This window comes from Cetorhinus maximus, chromosome 10 (genome assembly GCF_964194155.1).
Source record: "Cetorhinus maximus chromosome 10, sCetMax3.hap1.1, whole genome shotgun sequence".
Classification (NCBI taxonomy): Eukaryota; Metazoa; Chordata; class Chondrichthyes; order Lamniformes; family Cetorhinidae; genus Cetorhinus; species Cetorhinus maximus.
In genome coordinates, this window is record NC_135888.1 from 59,870,563 (window position 1) to 59,895,791 (window position 25,229).

At 43.0% G+C, this 25,229-nt stretch overlaps 1 protein-coding gene across 1 annotated transcript in view; it reads left to right on the forward strand.

Annotated features, from left to right (window-relative positions):
• The window catches only part of LOC144685326 (transcription factor SOX-30-like), a 39,481-nt gene extending 19,729 nt beyond the window's left edge, over nt 1–19,752 (forward strand). The window contains exons 5-7 of the mRNA XM_078549734.1: nt 1,465–1,596; nt 10,102–10,600; nt 19,377–19,752. Of these exons, the coding sequence (XP_078405860.1) occupies nt 1,465–1,596; nt 10,102–10,600; nt 19,377–19,752 (1,007 nt within the window). The remainder of the gene's footprint in view (nt 1–1,464; nt 1,597–10,101; nt 10,601–19,376) is intronic.
• Nucleotides 19,753–25,229: the final 5,477 nt, after the last annotated feature.

The window sequence follows — 25,229 nt, forward strand, 5'->3', positions numbered from 1 at the left end:
CCTTGCTGCTTTTTATTTGCATACAATTTATTTATTTAATTGTTTCCACCTCCCTCATGCCCTTCTGTTCTCACTTTTCCTTTCCCCATCCTTTCCTTTCCTCCACTTCCCTCTTCCCTACCGCTCTCCATCCACCCTCCCCGCTGTTCTTCCTCTCCTCCTGTCTCCCTATCGCCTCCCTGTTCCTGCCCTGCTTTTATTATTCCCTGATTCCCCCCCTTCTCTCACTCCATCCTACTGTTCCTCCAAATTAAAATTGGTCTTGTACCTGCTACGTCTATCTGTGGAAGAAGACCAGAAGCTCATTGGAAATTGGATCTCACATCTTGCCTACACAAAACCAGCAAGCTGCAGTTGCCAATCGGGGACCCGATGCAGCTCGTCAGTCAAGGAATAGAAAATTCAGTTAGCCCCAGACCAGAGATAAGTTTTGGGACCGGTGGAGGTGACCAGAAGGGGAACGAGCATGGGTCAGCAGCAATCCGTGGAATTATTATAGAGGCAGGAAGATAGGAGAGAGCTCGTCCTGGCTTCAAATTTATGTGCATTCAAAACCAAGAAGTTACCAGTTTCTTGACAGCCTCCAGTGGTTTCTCAAAGGAATGCTGATCAGGCCACTGCAAGCCTGGAAAAACTGAGCAGAACATGTGTAGCACTTTCTCCTCCTAGTTTTTTACTGCATGGAAGGTCTTGGTGCGAGATGTGGAGAGCAGGAGAGATATCATCTATCCACAGGGTGCCAGGAGGTCACCCAGACAAATCTTTGCGAAAGCAGTGGGATCAAAGAGCCATTGCGGTCAATGTCGAGGCAACGCTCCCTCTAGGCTATGCGGGTGTGAGACCATGTAGCGATCGGGAATGTGCCATGCTAGGAACAAACTTGTCGTGCACAAGCAGCATTCCCTTTAAGGTGCACACATGCATGGCCAGGCGGAACTCTTAAAGTGATCACACAGTGCAATACCCTTTGCACATCCAAAGGAAATTAGAGGAAACATTGACCAGATGTCAAGTCCCAAGGTCCTGGATACAGTGTCACAAGGAGTTCAATGACATCACACAGTGCTCAAGGTCATTAGACTCACACTGCTTAGTACATAAACCTTCAACACTCACCGACCAACAATCTCTATTACCTCTATTATTAACAAGCTTGACTCATACCTCATGTTCATAGATTTGCCTGACCCTCGCACACTTCGCACTGTTGTAACATGCCCTTACTCCTTGGAGGAAGTGGTTCTTTCCATCATTGGAGCAGTCATGACTGAGAACAGGACAATGGCAGGACTGAAACTATCGAAGCTGATGGTATGCTCACACCTAATCCTCCTTCTCACATTCCAATTCCCCCTCATCCAACAATCTCTTCTGATTTACAAGGTACAGATGGAGTAAGCCTGCGTCTCTTGTTTTTTTCCCCTCCTCTCACTGCTACCTTACCCTCGTACATTCTCTTTTCAGATACCCAGCAACTGCCACCTGGCCAGGCCATGGTGGAAGGGAAAGAGCTGAAGAGGAAGAAAACAGATGATGAAGAAACGCTGTCACTCGCTCTCTCGCTCACAGCCACCAGCTCACTTACTGACAGTGCACGTACTTTAAATAGGGATCTGCACATGGTAGATACTGGGCATGAGTGGCCTGCAGCCTGGGCAAGGAACAAGGGTAATATAGGTGCCAGCTCTCCAAGGGGTGAGCTTGCACATGAGTTCTGCTACAGATGACTCAGATAGGAACTTTGATGGAATGGCTGATGAGTATGAACGACGAGATATTTGCTGCGTTGGGAGCCCTGCCAGAAAGCCTGTGCTCAATATCAAGGAGCGTTGAGCTGTCCATCACCAACCTTGCAAAGGGCTTTGGGCAGAGTTTGGAGTCCATCTTCTCCAGCATGGAAGTAGTGGTCAACTTCATGATAATACTTGCAGATCCAACCAAGATACAGCATTTGACGGCCATTGTCTCAACTTCCGATGGCTGAGTGCTGTAGTAGAAGTTCGAACTTCTGACATGCAAAATCAGTTTGTTGTCACGCAAGGAGCGACTGCTCTCACGCAAGCTCAGTTCACTGCCATACTGGCTCAGACAGCTGCATATAGCTGCTGATACCAGTGTTCAAAGAGGCTTTCAGGGTATCACAGCGGTCCAGCAATCTGTTTTCCAATAAATTACAAACAAGCTGAGATACTGTCCTGAAGGAGTGGCTGTGGTATCATTTAGCACAAACCTGATGTCCTCTATCTCAGGAACATAGCATGCACCCTCCCCACTCTGGCTCAGATGCAAATGGCACAGCAGACTGCCTCAGAATGAAGCATCGTGACTGCTGCCAGGATAACAAGCTTTGGTCTGCATGAAACATCGCACACCAGCTGATTTTGAAGGAGTAGAATCCCATTCAGCTGTACTTCATCACAAAGTTGACATGCAGCACCTGCAAAATGATGTCCGTGCAGTCAATGGCACCCTGCACCATGGGGAAGCCTGCAATCTTTGCAAAGCCTCATGTGCGTACCACCTGCTTCTCTCTGGAAAGAGGGAATGAAATGTATTCAGCTCTCTTGGAATACAGAGCCTCAAGAACATGCACCAGTGCCTTGGTCCTTATGCAACAGTAGACTGCAAACTGGGAGAGCTTTCAAATGTTACCTGCTCCAAATGCGTAAATGTTCATGTTTATGGTCACTTTCACTGTATGTGGCAGAATTTCAGTGAAGCAGAAGCATCTCACATACTGCTCCGTACTGTGAGCTTCAGGGAGGAGAATTGCTCCCTGAACATCCTGGACAGCTATGGTCTCCTGCTGAGAGCCTTTCACCCCTCTGCCTCTTCCTCCCTTTTCCAGTGGCTTGCCCTGCTCTGTGTTATCTCTGCTCATTCTTCCTGTCATGTTGCAGGCCAAGGGAGGCGAAAACAACTGCACCCATGTCTGGGAGCAAATGCCTTGTGCAGAATCCCTATCATCAGGACAAAATCCTTTAGCACTTGCCATACACTTGCTATAGACATCAGCAACTTTAACCAACTCTGGAAACCACCAAACGCTTCTATAATTATAGCAAGAGCCAATAAAAAAAAGCAACAACAACTAAGCTGAAAGTAGTTGATGCTCCTTTTAAATACTGCTGGTAGTGGGGGGGGCTGGATGGGGAATGAGTCCTTCCTGCTGCTGAATGCGTTTGGTCAGCTGCGTGTGTCTAAGAGACAGCATTAGCTGCAATGTGGAGCTCCAAAATGGCAGAACTGGTGTCAAATCAACATTGCACTCTGATTGGCATCATGATCTGGCTCCTGTACCTACTTCTGCCAGATTCTTCCAGCGTGCTCGCTAATGCCCTCAGCAAAATGGCATTTGGCATGACTTGCACCATTAATGCACTTGTAGCACCAAGAAAACGGACCAGCATTTTGTGGCACCAATGTGTTGAGCCTTTTTTTGTATCCTAGTATGATTCAAATGTATCCTCAATGCATCATTTCTTTAGCACTTATATCTTTGCAGGTACCTTGAACTACACAAAACTGAAACCTAACCAACGTCTTGTACACCTAATGTAATTTTCTCGCTTTCATTCTCTTATGCTCTTATTTATAAAACCTAATTCTCATTTGCCTTTTTGTGTGCTTTCCTCCCACTACTCATTCAATGGTCAGTGTATCTACACCCCTTTATTCTCTCTGTTCCGCCACTCTATTGAGTGCCTGATCATTTAGGATTGGATCCCTTTTATTGTTTTTTTCACACATTTCTCTTTATTGAATTGCAGCTACCTGTACCAGCTTCACTATGCTAGTTTGTCCATGTGCTTTTGCAATCTCTGCATTCTTCTTCGCAGTTTGAAATGTTCCCTAATTTAGATTCATCAACAAACTTTGATATATTTTTCTCCTTGCCCCCATGTACATTTATATAAATGGAAAATAGTACAGATCCTGGGGTGTGCCACTATTGGTGTACCCACCAATCCATTTTGCCTGTACATCGAGATATGTCCTAACCATGTTTCATTCCATTTAACAACATTCCCTTTAATAAATTTTGTCTCAATTTCCATGATGAGTTTCTTAACTGTTAATTTATCAAATGCCTTCTGAAAATCCAAATACAGATCCACCAAGTCCCCTTTATTCGCGCACTGTTTTCTCTAAAAGTGTGTTACATTTGCTCATCACAATCTGTCCTTTATAAATTCAGATTAGCCTATATCTTTCTACAAGTTAATTAATCCTTTAGTATGGACAGTTTCATCTTCTAGCTATAAATTCTCCCCTGACTTGAATAGTTATAAAGAGATTTCCTGTTCGTCCAAATCTATTAGATAGCTGTTTCTATTATATGTTGTACCGCCTTCATTTTCTACTGTATACAGTATATGAACATATGGTTCATTACTGTGTCACATACTGGAAGACTTGGTCCAAATGTATTACAAGGACAGGGTGATTGACCTGATACTAGACACAATCTCACATCACAAATGCATCTTTCTGGGGTTCTAGAAACTCATAACCTGAGACATGGTTTCAAGAGCCTGCAGTAAATGAGTATAATGAGTACACTGGATTATATGTACTGTCAAATTATATAATTCCAATGTGGTTTCCTACTTTACCTACTATAACCTGTGGGAAAACCACACTCACTGGAAGTACATATTGCTCATGTAAGTAATTAATTTGTAGAAAGAATGAAAATCAAGGTGATGGTGCATCATTTTCCCATCATGTTTTCTGTATCCATTAATGTTAATTAATGGTCAATCAGAACATGCTTCTAATAATACTTGTTCACACTACTCAAACACTTTAACGTCGACTAAATCCAAAAATTATAAAGATTTATTGTTCTATACCTAACTAGAGTGCTCAGACCTTGGTGAAAATAGATAAAAATATTTGTAATACCCGTTTATTGACTATCATATGGAGGTCCCTATTAATATTATTGCTCTGAAACAAACTAACCTCTTCTTCCTGGGGATCTGCATAAGAACGTACTCAGAAAGTGTGACATTACACCTTTAAGCTGGTCAAACAAGTGTCTTCCACTTCCAAGGCTGGAAGAAGGTACAAGACAGGCTTTGTGAATTAATGAAGCAATACTATAAACCAGTCTTAATATATTTGCTTATGAGGGGTATATACGCAAAACATTTTTAATGTTAACTTTTAAAAGCTATGAATGAAGAAAGCATTTCCGCACACAGACATATTAATGTAACATCGGGTGCCACACAAGGCTCTTACTAATTCACATTGCTCTTATGTTCAAAAGCCAATGTTTCAATGAACAAAAGGGCAAGAAGCTGAACAAATGATGGCCCATCGCCACAAGGGCTGTGGTAATGTATGACCATTACATATGGGCAAATGTGTGGAGGGACATTTTGGAAACCATTGGTCCTACTAATGTCAGCACAGAACACAAGGTATGTACTATATAGATCATATATTCTATAATTTTTATTATACTTAACATCAGGAATTCCATCCACAAGTACTTACTACTTGTAATGGAAATCCAGTAACTAATGGATAATTGTGTTCACATACTGTTGATCTCTCATCTGTTCTCTTCACAGAGCATGGAGAAGGCAGTGATCTCGCTCGTGTGGCTGATCAGGAACATTCACTTTAACAATGAGTCATTACCTAAACCTGAATAAATCAGCAGCCCAGCTACACATATTTCATACACTTCACGAATGTCACTTAGCGATCAGGAAGATGCAGCGCAGATTAAGTGGAAGAAACAGTTGGTGAAGGGATAGCAGGTGCATAGTAGTCATCCCAAGTGTTGCATGTCCCTCCCGACCTGTCTATGGTTATAAACTTCTTGTGGACCTATTTATGAACAAAACATACTACAATACATGTAATGTATTGGGCAGGCTCATGACACTATACCCTTAGAAGTCGATTGAATGGCTGAACAGTTGTCTCCATTGCCAACCCCATTGAGCAGGAAGCAACAGTCCATAGAAACCGCAGTCAAAATTGCTCTGATGAATGCTTACATTACTTGGGGTTCTAAGCTCAAATAAGCAAGTTAAGGACAAATTTGACTTGCATGGCCATAGCCTAAAGATAACCATCATGGAAGAATTACAAAACCTTGTAGAGGCCCACTGTTGAATGCTAAGCAAGATTACTGACTTTTACAAATTTCACAAATCACAAAACTTGTGTAAAACATGATAGTGCTGTTGTATCTGATCGCTTTTGGAGACACAGAACTGTCATCAGCCAAGGATTCACAAAGTAGAAACGCGTCTTGAAGATGCACACAACTTACACAGTTACATCATGTGCACTCATTCACTAAATAAAGTTATGTCACTTAGAATACAGAGTGAGCTTTTGTTTGATGGTAGTATCCCACCTGTGAGTCAGTAGGTGAAGGGTCTGAGCTGCACTCCAGGCTGCTCTCTCGTGTAGAGACAAGAATATCATCTCAAAATACTCAGTTGACATCTAGTGGGTACTTGTGTTTGGATGGAGTGACCACGGGCAAAGGTAATATTCTTACTTCTCAAAAGGTTTGGCTTCATTTTCTTTTTTAAAATTTATTCTTTCATGGGATGTGGGTGTTGCTGACAAGGCCAGCATTTGTTGCCCATTCCTAATTGCCCTTCTGAGTGGCTTGCTAGGCCATTTCAAAGGGCAGTTAAGAGTCAACCACAGGATCTGGAGTCACATGTAGGCCAGACCAGATTTCCTTCCTGAAGAGGCATTAGTGAACCAGTGGGTTTTTATGACAATGATAGTTTCATGAACATCATTACTGAGACTAGCTTTCAATTCCAGATTTTATTAATTGAATTTAAATTCTGCCAGCTGCTGTGGTGGGATTTGAACTTGTGTCCCCATAGCATTATGCCTGGGCCTCTGGATTACTAGTCCAGTAACATTATTACTATGTCACCTCCTCCCCAGACAACTCCAGCGAGTGGAGACCAACATGCTGACTCAAAATACTGAATTGCTGCCCAGTGGGGATACTTGTGTCTGATGTGTGTGACTGAGCCTCTGTCATGAGGATAGGTGGAGATAGATTAGCCTTGCTAATAGCCCACCTACAAGAAAGCACTCTGAAGATAAAAAAAACCTCAAGGATGGCAACGAGAAAGTATATCAATCATCCTCCCTTACAAATGCTCAAAGACCTCAAGTATGAGGTTTGATTTAGAACCTACTCCAGGTCAGACTTCTTGTATTTCTTGTACTCTTCTGTTTATTGTGAGTTCACTGAGCTCACTCAAAGCTCCAGGTAATGACTACCTCCTGCATTGTCTCCCTGGTTACAGTAGCGAGTCTGCTGCTGGCTGACCTTAAATTGTTCTCCTGGCCTTCCATTTCCTTGCTACTACCCATTTTTAAAATTATTTGTTCATGGGATGTGGGCATCGCTGGCTAGGCCAGCATTTATTGCCCATCCCTAATTGCCCTTGAGAAGGTGGTGGTGAGCTCATCATCAAGTCCATTGTGAGTTGTATGCTGCTGGCAATATTGTGTTATAAACATATTTTACTGCACAATATTGCCAGCTTGGGACTTGGGAATATTGTGAGGCAACTCTCTCTTCCCTGAGGTGAACATCAAGCAAAACAGAAAAAAGGGAAAAATGGAATTGGTGGATGTGGCGTGGGGGGAGGGGTGGAGTGTGGGCGGGGAGAAAGCATGGTCAAAGGTAAGTTTTTTTAGGCCCTTGAAAACAGAGAGGGTGTTGGCAAGACAGAATTAGAGGACTCCCAAAGTGAAGTGGCATGTTGGCTGAAAGAATGGCCTCCCTGATGGTGAAATGGATGGAATGAAAAACAAAGAGTAACAGATATTGGAGGAACAGAGACATATTTGAAGATTTACAGGTAGAGGATTTTGCTCAGAGAAAAGAAGACATGAAGTAATTTTAAAATGAGCACAAGTCAATTTGCTCAGTGCCATGAAAGGAAGTGAGCTTCCTACAGTCTGTCAATATTCTAAGCATATTCCATCCTGATGGAAAAATCTGCAATTGACTTATGATTTCTGCTGGTCTCCTGGACCCAACAACCGGTCTTCTAACATTTGTCTGACCGAAAGTTAAATATCAGAGTTCATTGGTAATTAAATTCTATCAGGTGCTGAACATTCAACTTATTGTTCTGAATAAAGAATCCAGTATCTATGAAAAGTCAATTGCACAAATAGTAAAAAGACTATGGGAAACATCCCTGCTGTTACACTAATATGAGCTTGCTAAAATAGTGTAAAATATTTAGCTGCAGCTGCAGAAGGTTTTGTGTTTTCATTTGCTGGAGCCTTAATAAGACAATCTTAGCAACAGCATACAATGGGTTCTTTTGACAGACATACATAGAACATACAACACAGAAACAGGTCCTTTGGCCCAAGAAGTCTATGGCAGCGTGTATGCTTCATACAAGCCTCCTTTCAACTCTCTTTATCTATCCCTATCAGCAACCACCTATTCCTTTCTCCCTCATTTATTTACCAAGCTTTCTTTTAAGTGCATCTATGCTATTCACCTCAACTACTCATTGTTGTAGTGAGTTTTACATTCTAAATACTTTCTAAGTAAAGAAGTTTCTCCTGAATTCATTATTGGATTTATTAGTGACTATGTTATACTTTTGCACCCTAGTTTTGGCCTTCCGCCCACAAATGGAAACATTTTCACTACACGTACCCTATCAAATCCTTTCATAACCTTAAAGACCTCCAACAGCTTCTCAGCCTTCTATTGAGAAAATAACCCAGGCTTTTTTAGTATTTCAATAGGTATAGCTCTGGGTTCTGTTATCATTCTTATGAAACAAATGACATACGAGTTTGTACTTGCAGAGATATAATTTTGTGCAGTGATAGTGATAATATTTTAAAGGAAGGTGTCATATAGATGACATGCTAATGGGTTTTTTACATGACCTGACTGGACGTATGTGGTCCGTTCCCTGCATTATAAATATCACGTGGTGTCCATGGTATTCTGCAGAGCTGAAATTACTAACACTTTCAGGCAAATAAAGTTTGGAAGTATAGCACTTCCAAAACACCGCTTGCAACTTCAAGAAGTCAAGTACAATAATAAAATGAAAAATCACTAACACTAGAATTCAGAAATGTAATTGGAACATGCTTGAATTTCACAACAGGTTAATGTCTTGCTGAAAAAGGCCAATAAAATTCCATAAGCAGGGGCATATTGAGGCAAGAGAGACTTTCACAGAGCCAACCAAATTGAAGTCAAGAGTTCAAATCTGCTAATTTCATGAAGTAACAATTGGGAGATGTTATAGCTATGTCAATAGATTTTAAAAGAGAATTGTAATATACGACAAAGGAGCTAAATGCAGCTATAAAATTGAAGGAAAAGCAACAAAACTCTTGAGGGCTTCATGAAGACACCAGTGAGCTAAATTTAATTATGTAAATCTATTTACTTACAGATCTATATAATGATACATTGTTATTGATTTATATACCTTTGTAATTATTCTCAGTTATAACACATTTTTACTTTGTTGGCATTGTTCACAAAAACTGCAATTTAGTTTACGTTATTAAAGAACAGAGTGATAGTGATTTAGCTTTGCATAGAAGTTCATGGACTGCTGATAAATGGTACTAGTATTTGCTCAAGTTGCTACCTGCCACAGTAACGATGATTGTTGGATTTTTTTTTTGGCACTGTCAATGTAACATTGTGACACTCCACAACCAGGTAGGTTAGCCTATGTCCCTTTTATGCAGCACCTGGATTTTATAAACAATTGTGGTCACCATGCTAGCCAGCCATTGCCAGTAGTCCATAACTGGGGACCAATGATGTAATTTGAATGGGACAATATTAAAAATCCCCACCAAATTGCAGCATCAATGGCCTGTAAAACTGAAATCTTCAATGTCTTAATGAGTGGGAGGATATTGAAAGACATAAGTTTTCAGACCATGGAATGATTTAGGATCAATTGTTTTAAATGTCATTCTTGATAAATATTGATGATTATAATTTGAAACTGTGAAGCCATTTAATATACTTCAACTGACTTCATAATGTCTTGTCCTATAACGTGTGATGTCCTAATTCTCCAGCAGGTCAAAGCCAGTCTCTGCGCATGCCAGTTGCTCAAGGTCCTCGTCCAAATTCAATTATACTTTATCCACAAACAAATCCTGTCCAGGTTGGCCTGCCTACGCAAAACATATCCAGTCACCCCACTGTGCCAGCCACTTGTCCTCCAGGACACAGTAGGAGTGAGGTCCATCACGAGGTTCCTGGTCCAAGTGCAGTGTCAAATTGTTCAGAGCAAAGGATACCTACGATGTCAGTGGATGTTAGCAAAAGAAATTCTACCAATGAAACTAATAACACCCACAACAGAGGTACCATACCTGAAGTACCGGCACAAAAGGAGATACCCACTGTTTCCAACTGTCCGAGAAATCCACCACCAATGCCTTCAGCAACTCTTCCACATCCACATGCTTACCAGCATCCACCCATGGGGCATGCTGCTAATTTGTTTGGAGCTGCTGCCCGATTTCCATTTCACCATCCTTATTTCTTGCCTGGACCACCCTACTTCCCTTCAAGGTATGTGGAATTAGGTTTAGAATTGCAATGTCTTCATGGTTAGAACTTAATTTATATCGAAACGTCACACTAAGTGAGAGCTGGGAATATATTTGTTTTCAATTGTAGGAGACAACCTAGTATGTTAATATGCCCAGAAATTCAAATGTGCATGTGTGGTGGTCAAAATGTTTAGAAGGATATTACACAGTTGGGCAACATACTGTTTGCAAGGCTCACTGAGACCCCAATTTCTATGTAAATTAAGGACAAGCACCATAATGGTCCTGAGCACCAAAGTAGCACCCCAGATGTCCGGTGTCTGTTTGAAACAGGTCCTTCAAGAAAAGCCTTCAAACAAATGGTGCTCCTATCATGTCGGGTGAACCCTTGCTACACATGGGTCTACCTCTTGTTGTAAGGCCTACTTGCCCCCTAGCCTCCAAGACTTGATTCTCACATCAGATATTTCCTGTGGAGACCTGGGGCAGAAAGCAAGATTTCTGTCTGGAAATCAGAAATTTAGGGAGGAACTTGGTTTTGTTAGGATTCTACCCCACTTGCAGTGCACCTTTAAATTCCAGAGGGGAAGAGGGAAGTGAGGTGAATGGCCAGATCCTCTAACTCCTTTTCCCTAGTTGCTGGCATGATCCTTCTGAGACTAAGATAATGGATCCTGGAGAGTTTGATTAATTTAGTTTGCAGAGACCAAGGGTGGGATTTTCTGCACCCGCCCGCTGGTGCGATCTTCCATGGGAATGGAAGTCAATGGACTTTTGGCTGGGGAGCCGCCTCGCCCGCGGTGAGTCCCGCCCGCAATGGGGCTGGAAAATCCCGGCCCAAGACCCCGATTTTAGACCCCAGGTCAGGTGCACGGAATTGGGAGATTTCCCGGCTCGGCAAACCCAACCTTTAAAAATGTTCATCCGCAGGCCAGATTTTCAGTTGGGGGTGGGGGCTGTGGGCAGGCTGAAATAGGAGTCGGGGTGGGCAACCCCATGACAAGTGTGGAGGCTGCTGAGTGGGGAGGTGTGCTGGGCGGAAGGCCTGCCTCTGTGCTCTGGCACTGTGTTTGAATAAATTTTTAAAAAGATTAAAACAAAAAGCATCTCTCCAGCTCTCACCCTCCCACACACTCCCTACCCATGCCAACCGATGCTCCCCATCTACCCCCATGACCCCTCATACCCCCTAAGCCAATGCACACCCCTCTACCCATCCATCATAGCCCCCATGTTAACCCATGCCACTTTACCCACCTCCTATGGCCCCTCATACTCCCTACGCCAATCCCATGCCCCTCACCTACCACCCTTTGCCCTTACCCCTCCAAGCCAACTCACCTAGTATCCTTGGACAATTCCTTGACAGCTTTGACAGCTGTGTCATTCTTTAACAGTTGTTTGACAGCTGGACAGTTCCAATGAGTTTGTATGTAAAAAGTGCACAGTTACGTTCACTTTTAACATCCCAAAGGGTGCCTTATCTCTCCGAAAGGGTGCCTTACCTCTCCCAAAAGGGTCCTAGGACCCTATCCAAAGGGGTATACAGATATCCAAAAAAATCCACCAAGTTCAGACCTCCTCTTACCTGCTCTGTTCTGCACATTCTGGGTTTCACACTCCTGGGGCAGAATTTTTCCGTTGGCTAGCTGGGGGCGGGGCCCACTCGCTGACGCGAAAATGACGCATGATGACGTCGGGCGGAACCCCCGACGTCATCCCACCCCATTTAAATATTCAGGAAGGTGGGTGGACAGCGCGATCAGCTGTCCGCCCGCCGACCTGTCAGTGGCCAATTGAGGCCTTTGACAGGGTAGTTAAACCAATTAAAGGCCCTGCCCGTCCATCCTTAAGGTTGGCAGGCAAGCCAGGAGCCCCAGCAGGCTTCTGAAAAAACATGAAACCTCATCCACCGGCGGGATAAGGTTTCATGTCTGTTTTAAAAAAGTTTAATAAAGTTTTTGTGATAATTATTAACATGTCCCATCTCGTGTGACATTGTCACCTGAGGGGGACATGTTAATAATTTTTTTATTTTTCTATTTTTAAAGTTTCAAACACTGTCAGCGCTCTCCCTGAGGCAGCACTTAGCCTCAGGGAGATGTGCACTCTTTTGCGCGCATGCGTGAAAGAGCGCACTCTGACAGTTGGGGAATCCCTCCCCCCCCCCTCACAGGAAGCGCATAGTGCTTCCCTTCGGGCAGCCCGCCCACTTAAAATGGCGGCAGGCCCTGTTTAGGTGGTGGCGATCGGCTGCCCAACCGCCGCCAAACCAGTGGGGCCCACCCACCCATCAAGGGCAAAATTCTGCCTCTGGTCTACCAAAATCCCACTTCAGTGGAGGCAGCTGGTGATTTAAATGGCCTGTTACTACCATAAATCGCACATGCATGAACCTTGGCCCCACTCCACTCCAATCACCATGAAAATGGGAAATGCCAGGTTCGGGAGCAAGACTTAGAAATTTCAGCCATTTCCGGGCTTTTTGCCACAATGGAGAGTAAAAATTTGGGCCCAGCACTACAACAAAGACTATTTTTTTGGTCAATTTATTTTTTGGTCTAAAAGAATCTGGGGTCATATCCATCTGTATGCTGTTCCACCTTAGGCAGGCAGACTAGGACAGCAGCCACTGAAATGTCCTTGCAGGCATAGCACACCCTGCTTTGGCCATGCAAATGGAATACAGGGTCATGGTTTCTGTCATTGGGCTTGGTTGAATGGTGATGCTGCTGTAGCACACTTGCACTGGAGGAGCAGCCCCTCAGGATCTTCAGGGCTCAACACATCTTCAAGGGCAGCCAGTACCCTTTTAACAATTATCTGACAACTGCATTACCCCACCCATCACCCCGTCATGACCATGGAGCTCTCCAAGTACATCATGCAATACCCACTGGCACAATTACCCAAATATTTTAAATCAGCTAACACCTCATTATGGAGTGATGTCAACTTGTAGTCATGTGGTAAGGCCAGCATACAATGCACATTATCAACTCATTGTTTACAAGAAAATCTATTAAGGGAACTCAGTGGCTCAGTGGTCTATACCTTCTGGCCTGAATTTTTCCCGCCTCGGGTGGGCTCAGCGGGAGCAGGTGGGGGTGGTCCGGTAGCTAACCGCTGCCCGTGATCAGCTCCACACCGCGATTTAATGCGTGGGTGGATCACGAGCAGTAGCGCTCAGCGTTACCTGTGCAGGCGGGGGGTGGGAAAGGAGAGTCGGGTCTAGTGCGCAGTTCATGCATGCACGCGAAAGAGTGCTTCAATGTCCCTGAGGCACGGAACTGTAAAGACATCAAAAATTTAATGAAACATGTCCCCTCTTGTGTCACATGAGGTGGGACATGTTTTTACTTTTAAAATAAAAATTTTATTTATTTAGTATTAGCTTTAGGAAACATCATCCCGCTCGTAGATGAGGTTTCCTAAAAAACAAAAAGGCCACTTGGCCTTTTCGCCTGCCTGCCAACTGTTAGGTTGGACGGGCAGTGTAAATTTCAAGTTAATTAGGTCCTTAATGACCTTAATAGGCTTTTCAATTATCAACGGACATGCAGCCGACTCCAGCGCATGCCCGCCAAATGAAATATCGCACGAATGTACGGTGATGTTGGGATGCATGCCCGACCTCACTGCGCATCATATTACGTTCCAGCATGTCAGGCGCTCGCCCGCACACTGAAGGTAAAATTCTGGTCTCTGGGACATGGAATTGATAACAGCTGTAACAGTCTTACAAGAAATAAGTTTGGACAGTTTCAACCCAGTCCCTACTGGTTGTGGATACACATACAACTGTCCAATTTTGACATCAACTGGCAGTCTCACTTAGAGGCCACAAGGATGGCTTATGTGTAATTTACAACGTGATATTAGTACATAGGTGGCCACGCTTATGAGGTTGGGGCTAAGGAGTTTTTTTGGGGGGGCAGGGTAAAGGAAGCTTTACTTTACAGTTAGCTATATTGCACTTGCTCTTGGAGTGCTTGGTACAAATGATGGAGCTACATTACTTTTCTATGTAAAATTTAAAAACAATTGGAATTTCTGTTCAACCAGGGATTCACTGGTTGAGATTGGAGGAACTCCTGGAGAAATGCTTCTTTTAATCAACTGTGAATATTCTTAGAATGGGCAGTTTTAATTGGCAAATTCCTTAGACATAAGAACATAAGAAATAGGAGTGGCATAGGCCATATGGCCCATCGAACCTGCTCCATCATTCAATGTGATCATGGCTGATCTTTGGCTTCAACTCCACTTTCTCACCTGCTCTCCGTACCCCTTGGACAATGACATCTTGCTTATTTGATGTAATCTGACTACTGACTAAAACATTGAGGTCCACCATTCTATATAGGAGCCAACCACAACAAGTGGTCCTGTGTCCTGTGACCTGTGGAGACTCACTGTTATGCATTCAGTACTTCTGAAAGATTCTCTCATTAGCTAATCAAAATCTGCCATCCAGCAAACACAGTGGAATATGACCTGACACCTGGCCACATATCACCTATCTGTAAACAACTCTAAAGCATAGCAAATCTATTCTCCCAACTTAGTGAAACTTCTAAGTTCTTTTAGCCAATTTTCTATACTTTTTTTCCATTTTCCTAATTTATGTCCCCCACACTTCATGCCAAGGCAGTGACTAGTACACTTCGGTAATGTGGCAGCGGCCTGCTGAGACCCCATCCAAGTCGCCATTCTTCATGTGTGAGCATGAGGGCATCACAGTTGTGTTTCATTCTTTTCTCAACCCAATACACACATGCATACTCATGCTCTAATACGGGAGAGAGTGTTGAATAGTAACGAAGATTGTTATCCTTTTACCCCCTCCATAGATTTTGGTCCAGAAAGCACAATGACAAACCATATTGTACATTAGTATTATCTTTGACTCCTGCTGTGCTATTATTTTTGCATCAATGCAAAGTGATCTCTAATGAACATTAACAGATGCCCCGTTGGCTCATTTCTCATACAACTGCAATAGCAATAATCTTAGTAAAGACTTTCTTCCATTATTCTACTCTGTTCGACCAATATGAACATCACATTTCTGGTATGCTAAGTCAGTCAGATTCTCTGCTATCTAGATTGCAATAAAGCGTTTGATGCTGGTGATATCGCCCATCGTTATCTTCAGATTCAGTTCAGATGTATGCTTCTGAATTTACCCGTGCTTACTTGTCACAAATCCTCTCTTCAAAGAGAAAAGAAAGAACTTGCATTAATATGGCACCTTTCACAACCTCAGGGTGTCTAAAGGGCTTTACAGCCAATTAAGTACTTTTCCTTGAAGTTTAATGTGTGAGTGGCTTCCCAATTGTCTTGGGTGACATACTGTACACAAATTTACAGATTCACCTTAAAATTTAATTAGATGGACGTTGGATGTCCCGTAGACGGGACATTAAAGCTTCCCCTCCACCATGCCCCCCAAATTCCCACTGCTGACCATCAATTATTTGGGCAAGGACCAGGCAATCTGCAATCAAGAATTTTCCCCAGTGACGGTTAGATTGCCTCCAAAGTTTAAGATGCTGTTAACTCTCACCTTATCCTTCAATATAAAAGTTCCAGTCTAATCATTGATGGTTTTCGGCATGGCCATACTGCTGGCGATCTTGTTGCTTATGTTATGTTACTTTGGCACTCTGACTTTGAGCATTTTGGTGAGTTATCTCTTATTACCATGGATAGTTTCCAAAGCCAGAATTTGGCATTTTGAACTTCTAAACAAGTTGCCAAAGTTAGGCTCATGGCTATATACAGTCACTCAGTCTGCACTTAGGATGCTCATTCTTTGACTCTTTTCCCATTAACTTAGGGGTTCCCCAGACCTCTGCCCACTGCCACATTTTCACCATCCATAATACTTGTTGCTCCAATCATCATCAAGCCCTATTAATTCTTCAGCTCATGATTCCACTGAACATTCGAGAACTTTCTTCAATTCACACAATTCACAATCATTTCACACCACAGTGACTGAATGGTGGGAATTTAAACACCCTACGACAGGTGAGAAAGGATCCAGAGGGGTTCAAAGAGCAAATTTATAAAACCTGACCCCAGCTTTCCATTAATGCACCTGCTTCTGTTCCACCATGGTGGATTTTGTGATATCCAAGTAACCCATTCTGGAAAGGCATGTCCATAATTATAAGATTAAAATAAAATTCTATTTCTGATATTTTGTCTTTAATTTAAATTTAATGCTAGTGGACTGGTTTTCTAGGTGGAAACACATCAGCTAAAGGGAGCTGCAGATCCAGCAGGTAAGTGCTTTTTAGTGCACTGCTAGTGGGCCAGGAGGAGCAGGAGTGCTCCCCACAGCCCCTCAAGCAATTCTTTTACCACGATCAGTCAAGCACTACCCACCCCTGCCTTCACCCGCCTAATCTGAAATTGCCAGCTCGATAACCACCAACCCAAAGGGAAGAATTTTCCCGTTGGCGAGTGGGGGCGGGGCCCACTCGCCGACAAGTAAAATGACATGCGGTGACGTTGGGTGGGCATCCCGACGTCACCACCTAAAGGTTGGCGGCAGGCGGCCTTCGCATTTTAAATGAAACCTCATTAAAGGGCGGGATGAGGTTTCATGAAGGGTTTATTAATTTAATAAAAATTTTTGAAAAGATGGACATGTCCCATCTCATGACAGTTTCACATGTCCTTAAAAATGTTTTTCACCTTCATTAAATTTTCCAGAAGTTAAACTAATTACGCGCGCGAAAGAGCGCAGGCCCCGACTCAGGGAATCCCACCCCACCCGCACAGGGAGCACACAGCGCTTCCAGGTGTGCGTCACGCTGGGTGGGTCTTAATTGGTATCCGATCGGAGACAACAATTGGGTTTGCGCTCGCTTCTGCCCGCCCCCCGCACAACACTCCCGACGGGGGGAAAGTTCTTCCCATGATGTTTCTTGGTTCCCCCACTTCATGATTGCTGGTCCAAACACCCCTGCCCACAGACCTACAATATTTCCCAGTTGTCACTCCATCCTAATTGCAGCTCTGAACCCCCACCCCAACACTGATTCACAATGTCTCCCAGTCTTCACTGTCTTTGGATTGCCAAAAATATCAGGGCCAATCACACCATACCTTTCAATGTGGCAATCTTATTACTTTCAATTTCCAAATATATAGGGGTGTATTTATTTTTTTACCACTTAATATTAAGCATTGTCTGAAAGAAGTGCAGAAAGAAAAATCTAGCGAGGTGGGGCCTACACCAGTAACAGAGCTGATTACATTTTCCTTCCTTTGAAATTGATGGGAGGAAAAGCAAGTGGATTCTGTTTATAGCATGCAAATCTCCTCACCAAGTTTTCCGTTCTGCTCTCTACCACGGAGATGCCTAATGCCTGGGCAATAACAACAAAATCTCCAACAATTTCTTCCTGTCTCACAGAGCTTCATCTTTCAGTTTATAACCACCTTCAAATGTTTCTGTTTCATATGATCTCAACTGTAACTCTCAAATCCCCTCCATTGATAAAATTGCCCCATCAAAATAATGTGGACTCCTCGTTTGTGCCACTTCTTCTCCCCAAAATAATTCTTAGTTTCTATAAAGTCCAAGTACTTCTCAGACATCTGGGAAGACGTTACTAGCAGTTTCCTGCAATTTCCAGTCAGACGACAAGAATAAAAAATACTGTTTTATGACAGACAATTCCTCCCTCCCCTAGCCTGCAACCTTTCTCTCATTTTTTTCTCTTTCCCTTTTGTAACCTTTCCTATAATTAACTATTTTATTGCACTTCTCTGGCTTGTGCTGCTCTAAAAAATTCCTTTATATCCCCACTTATCAATACTGAGTTGCAATCAAAACACAGTTTCTACTCTGTATCTTTCTTTCCCGCAACTTTAGAATGATGGAATCCAACGCCCTCCTTTTTCTTCCATTCCTCCAGCCTTCTTACAATTTCTAAAACCCAAGCTTAGCATTATTTTACACTACTTCCCTATCTGTGTCCTCATCTATGTCTGATTTCAACCCTGGTGATGTCAAGCATTATGGAGCCTGATGCTTCATCATTGTCCCTCTCTAATAAATGCCTCAATAATAAAAAGACACCAGCTAAGAATTTCTACTAGAAATCCCTTTCGCAATGAGGAGCCAGCATATGTCCAGCAGGATGTGGTAGAGATTTTCTCCAGAGCTGTTCCACCACCTCCATGCTTGCTTGTGGCAATTTCAGGATTTCTGGAAGAAGTGACTGGCCAGCGTGTGCTGGCATGTTTAAATGTTATACAAATTGAGGGAATTATGTCTTCCAGTGTCATGTCTGGTTTTTGCTCCCGATAACTCTTGAAACCTGTGCTATTTAAGAAGAACAGGCTTGTGGCCAGCCAGGCCTACTACAGCCAACCTTCTACTCACCTCCAGGAGGCTGGGGAATGCACCAAAATGATTTAATAAGCTGTGGGCCATAAAACCGGATTGGGTCAGGGACACATCAGTTCAATGTGTGCAAGTTCTACCTGCACTTCAGTGAGCATAACAACCAAGCAGAAGATCTAGATAATGTCTTTTGATGAGAGGTGAAAATTGACCTGGCAGGGTGGTTGAAGGACAGCAACTTTAGGAATATATTTTAACATAGCAATTATCCTGCTAAACTTTCCTTTTTTGGTTTATAATGTCCTCCAAATTGTTTGTTTCATTACGCCTTTGTAACGTGCTCTACACTTCTATCTGTTGTCCAATAGTCAGTGACCATAACTTATGAGCAAACATTTCTCTGATTCTATCTGTTTTCCCACTACAGTACTTGCCCTTACAGTAGACCACCCTATGGTTATGGCGATTTTGCAAACAGCATGTCTGAATGCCTGGGCTACTACGAGGACCGATACCAGAAGCATGAGGCTATGTTCTCTGCGCTGAATAGAGATTACCCTTTTAGGGAATACCCAGATGACTGTCAACGCAACACGGACTCCAGGAGCAATAGCAGCATCGAGGAAGGACCCCACTCTAACAACCTGGGAGGAGAAGAGTACCTGAACTCCGTGCCACAGTTAGACGTTGGGGCACTGGAAAATGTCTTCACAACCCCAATGTCTGCTCCATCACAGCCACAAAGAGTGGAGATGGTCCACAGTGATGATGAACAAGAAGGCAAAGTATTAAAAAGCTTGTAGCTAAAAAGAAACTATTCAATTTGTTTTAAACATACCATCATAAAAAAGTATCTCTGTGGAATGATGATTCTTTTATTTATAATAAACCAAACTGAGAATTCACAGTTTTGTCTCCACATGGGAGCACTTGATGTTTATAACATCCATGCATGAAAATATCGAGCAGTAAAAATATCATTTTAACCTTTGCACACAAAAAAATACAGAAAGAAAAATTTGTTGGTGTTACAGATTGTTATTGATACATTTTAAAATGCCTTCAGTGATCTTTACTTTTTATTCAGTTTCAAAATTTGGCTGAAACACACCTAACTACTAGTTAGCGCTCATGATTCTAGTTATTGCTAGACATATGTGAGTGTTGTTCATGTTATAGTTTCTTTTTGAGTAATATTTTAATAAACTAACATTAAACATACATTTTTAAAAATAATTGTTTTTTTTAATTGCCCCTTTGTCACGTATGATAAAGTTGCAGTTCATTATGGCTTATTTTAAAAATCTGATACCATGACTACACTCATGCCCAAAGGTGTAAGGTGGGAAAAATGCCAGGGCGACTGTCATTGTAGAATGACTGTCCATGGCTTGATATTCACAATTGCCCAGCACAGTCATTTGCCAACTGTAGGCGGCACTGTCAGAAGTAGGTAGTGAGTGGAGAAAGGGAAGACTGATGCTGATCCCTTCCTGACTGTTCTTTCGTATCTCCCATTAACAAGTTAGAGAGCAGGACTGGCACCGAGACCTGGCAGTGGGTTGCATGCCAACTTCCTTAGCCAGGGACTGGTAGGTGGTACAAGGGCCTAAAGAGGGGGAAGCAAATCCCTCAAAGGCGGCAGATTTTAATATCTGTATTAATTTAATCCCAGCTGTTTTTACTTTTGTAAAATTATTTATTATAAGCCATCAAGGACTGTTCAGCATTCAAATCGCTGTATTTTTGATTACAGGGAGCTTTCTTAATTCAATATAATGCATGGAAGTTAGCAGTTTCATTAACTCTGTGGCATAGACCAATTAGTTTTATTGAATCTTTTTTAAGTAGTAGTAGCAGTTCAGAACATTCCCGTATTGATGGGCGATGAAGAGATGGGAATCAATTTGCCATCCCTAACTTGTAACATTATCACAAATTCATATTTATTGTTATAATAAATATTTCTATTTATTGCAGTCCATCTCTGGCGTGTTTTTATTGCATGAATAAAGATGCTTTGGGTCTCTGAGCAATTGCCCAAAGCTCTGCCGTGAGTTTTCCCTGTTGAAATATTAACATACTATTTTCTCTTTACAGGTGCTGACTGACCTGTTGGCATTTCCAGAATTTGCTGATTTTATTTCATACTTACGAGCTTTGCAGTTTTCTCTTTTCTTCTCACTATTTGTTACTGTTTCACTACTACTTTTAACCATACCACTTTTTGAAATTCTCTCAAAGACTGACATTTCTGTTTTTGCTCTTGTTTTTAAAGGGATATTTTCACCATGTTAAAGAGCCTTGACAAATCCATTTACCAGTCTGTAAACAGGCAGGTACACAGAGAGCTTGGTGATTTTATATTGTTGGGGACCACCACTTTGTGTAGGGCTGACACCACTAAGTTTTCTCCCGTGTCACTATTTATAGGACATATATCGTGGGGCAGCATCCTTCATTCAATAAACCTTCATGCAACCAACATCAACAAAGCTCAACACTATTCCATTGTGTACAATCAAAGCATACTTCTGGACCACAGCCAATAGTCTAATTATTAAATGCACAACTCAGGATAGCGTTAAGTCATCAGTTTGAAGCCTGGTCTCTGCTGAGTCAGTTAGAGCAGCATTTGGGGGTACTGCAGTTGCCTTCAGTGCCCTGACTAGTGGTAGAAAAATTGGCCAAGGTTTCTGCTCCTGATCTCTGTCCAGTAACATCTAGATTGGAGAAGTTGGGACTGTTTTCCTTAGCGAAAAGAAGGTTGAGAGGAGATTTGATAGAGGTATTCAAAATCATGAGGTGTCCGGACAGAGTAGATAGAGAAAAACTGTTCCCATTGGTGGAAGGGTTGAGAACAAGAGGGCACAGGTTTAAGGTAATTGCAAAAGAAGCAATGACGACATAAGGAAAAATTTTGACGCACAGCAAGTGGTTAGGACCTATAATCCACTGCCTGAGAGTGTGATGGAGAAAATTCACTTGAGGCATTCAAGGGGGTATTGGATTATCTTTTGAAAAGGAAGAATGTGCAGGGCTATGGGGAGAATGTGGGATAGTGCAACTAGGTGAATTGCTCCTGTGGAGAACCAGCTCAGACATGACGGAATGAATGACTACCTTCCTGTGGTGTAACCATTCTGCAATTCTGTGAACTCCTGCTGGGAAATGCTCCTATTTGAAACATGAGTGAGGACAGGAGTTAGGACACTTGTACTGTCTTTTATGGTTAACTAGTTTGCTGAAAGTCATTGTCGAAGATTAAAAAAAACACTTGGTTAACATACCGGAGGGACACTGAACTTTGCCCCAGCAAAGGAGAAGAGAAATGATGGTTGGCCTTAACTTTTACCACCACCAACAGAAAAACAAATAACCAAACACTGACTTCTAACATTGGCTAAACAGATAAGAATTTTTGCATTACTTGAGACTTCTAACTTTAGTCATTAACTTCATTGCTTACAACATTGTCATGCAAACTACAGAGTATTGTGGATATTGTTAGTGGGGCCGGTGGTGACCATCTTTGAGATAGTGTGAATTAATAATCAGAGAATATCAACACCATAGTAAATCTGTGCAGTTTACCAGTGCACATTGCCTGTGCGGACACTGGTGGTGATTGCGGGCAGGCTGAAATGCATGTTTTCCATGGCTGAATAACTTGCAGGCTCTTGTAGTCTCGATTCACAGTTGCAGAGTAGCCAATTGGGTGAGATACAGGAAGATTGATGTCCAGATAACCAAGGGCCCCATCAAAAGAATACGATCTTCAAGGAAGGAAAAAGCTGAGAAAATAAATGACAGAGCCAGACAAGCACATTATTATAAAAGATTCAGAGATAAATCAAGGAAAAAACATATGGCAGCAAAGGTAACTATTTTATCTTATCAATACTAATGTGTATTCAACATTAATTAATTTAATGATAAGTCTTAAATGACAGCATTGACTGCACTTCAAAAATAATTCACTTGATGTGAAGAGCTTTAGCATAACCAGAAGATGTGATAAGCTGCTCAATTAATGTAAGGTTTGTTCTTTATCCATTCCTTTTACTCTTTATCTGTCTTTTTCTTCTCTCTTATTTCTTGATTTCTGCCTTTTTCTTTTATTATTTTCTTTTATTATTTTATATTTTATTCTTTTTTTTATTTCTCACTTTCTTTATTCATCATTTTACTCTCGCTCTTTCGCTTGTATTTTTCTCTTTCCCTCCTCTTTTTTGTTTTCTTCCCATTCAAATCTATATTTTTGTTATTCTGATTTGTAAAATGCTTTTTTCATTGGTATAATTTGCCCTTCTCTTTCAACCACAGTTAAAAAACTCCCATTGAACTGATAAACAAATCACAAAGAAGAGATTGGTTGGAACTTTCTGGTGCTGTTGGCATCAGGCATCATGGCAGGCGGAGGGTGGGGGGTCGACAATATGACTAGAAGGCCAAAAATTGGTTTTACACCATCATGAAACTAGTTTGCAATCGTCCGCTCCACCCATCAATGGCAGACCACGTTTCCCACCGCCGAACGTCATTTTAGTACATTCGGTACATTTTAGTACAAATTTAGCACCCACATCACCATGACTTCCGAACAGCGTGCTTCATGACTGCCTTAAAAGGGCGTGCACCTGAACTTGGAGGGGAACTCAGAGGTGAGTGCACATGACCTTGTGCAGCACTCATGAGCATTGCCTATAAGACATCAAGGATGAAGTGCTACACAAGTTGCTTTTTCCCAGCTGGTTTTCAGTGCTAGGGTAAGGGCTCCGGTACGGGAGGTGGGGGGAGTTGTGAGGGGGCAAGACAGCGCAGACAGACTGAAGGAAAGACTCAAGCACGTGCCAGGGCATTGTTGGGGGTGGGGGGGGTGGAAGGAAGTAGCCACGCACTTGGAAAAGCTTGTAGAAAGTGAGCATTCTTCTGCAACTGAGACCATTCAGCTGCAGCTCCATTGACATGCTTGGAGTTGGGCCTCTGAAGCATTTCTGCCACTCAAGCAATGCAAAAGCATGGAAGTGCCACCAAATGCTCCAGAACTTTTCAACCCTCAGGCACAGACTGCAAATTAATGTGTGTTTTAGGGGGCAGCAGAGCAATTTGCCGACTGAGCAAGTTGTACAATCCCCTTGCAAAAGGTGGCCATGGCGCAGTCACTGGTGGAGGCGCTCACAGCCCGTTGCAATGTCTTCATTAAGGTTTGGGCCAGTATCCATTATGGTGCAAGCTAACAGTGCAGCCTTGCAGTGCGGGTTAGGAGAAGGCCTGCACCTGAGCTGAGAGCACAGCATGCAGTCCAATGGGCAAAGCTGCAGCAAATCAATCAAGTGGAGTGGGGTGCAGGTGGGTGGGGTTTCAGACAGCCAATGAGTGCACTACACGCTGGCCATCCAAGTGGTGGCCAGCACTCTCCTACATGTGTGAAGGGGCCTTCAGACTTAACCAAGAGAGGGTCTTAGGACACATACGCTAACCCACACGTCTCTCTCTTTGATCCTGCAGGAGGACAACATTAGGGTCATGGAGCCTGGTGATTTAGCGATATGCCTCATGGCTTACAGAGACCAGAGTAGAAGAAGAGAGCAGCAGAGGCGCCTGGCTCAGCAAAGGGAGGAGCACCTATCTCAAGATGAAGGGGCGGCAGGGCCTGCTGTGCACGCAGCTGTAGATCCACAGTGAGCTGTCACTCACAGGCGCCTCGCTAGACCCAGGGTCTATAGACGGTGCCTGTCATTCCTGCTGATGGCTGAGAGCCAGTGTCACTGAAGACTGCACATGTCTAGAGTACTGGTCAGTCACGAATGCCACCTGCTGCAGGATTTAGCACCACAGAGATATGGAGGGCATCCACTGCCAGTGGCTGTGAAAGTGACTGCGGTGCTCAATTTTTACGCTAGTGGTTCCTTCCAGGGTTCCTCAGGTGACCTGTGCAGGATCTCACAAGCCTCCATGCACAAGTGTACCCAGAAGGTCATGGACGCCATGTTCTAGAAGGCTCAGAACTTTGTGCTTTCGCCTGGGAACAGGAAAGTCAGGAAGCAAGAACACTGGGATTTGCGCAGATCTCAGGTTTTCCACAGGTGCAGGGTGCCATCAACTGCACTCATGTGGCACTTAGATCTCCATGGCAACAAGCTGTCAACTACAGCAACTGCAAGGGTTTCCTCTCACTGAATGTGCAGCTGGTGTGCAAACACCACAAACGCATCTGACAGGTCTGCGTACGATTCCCTGGGAGTGTCCAAGACTCCTACATCCTTAGCAGGTCTCA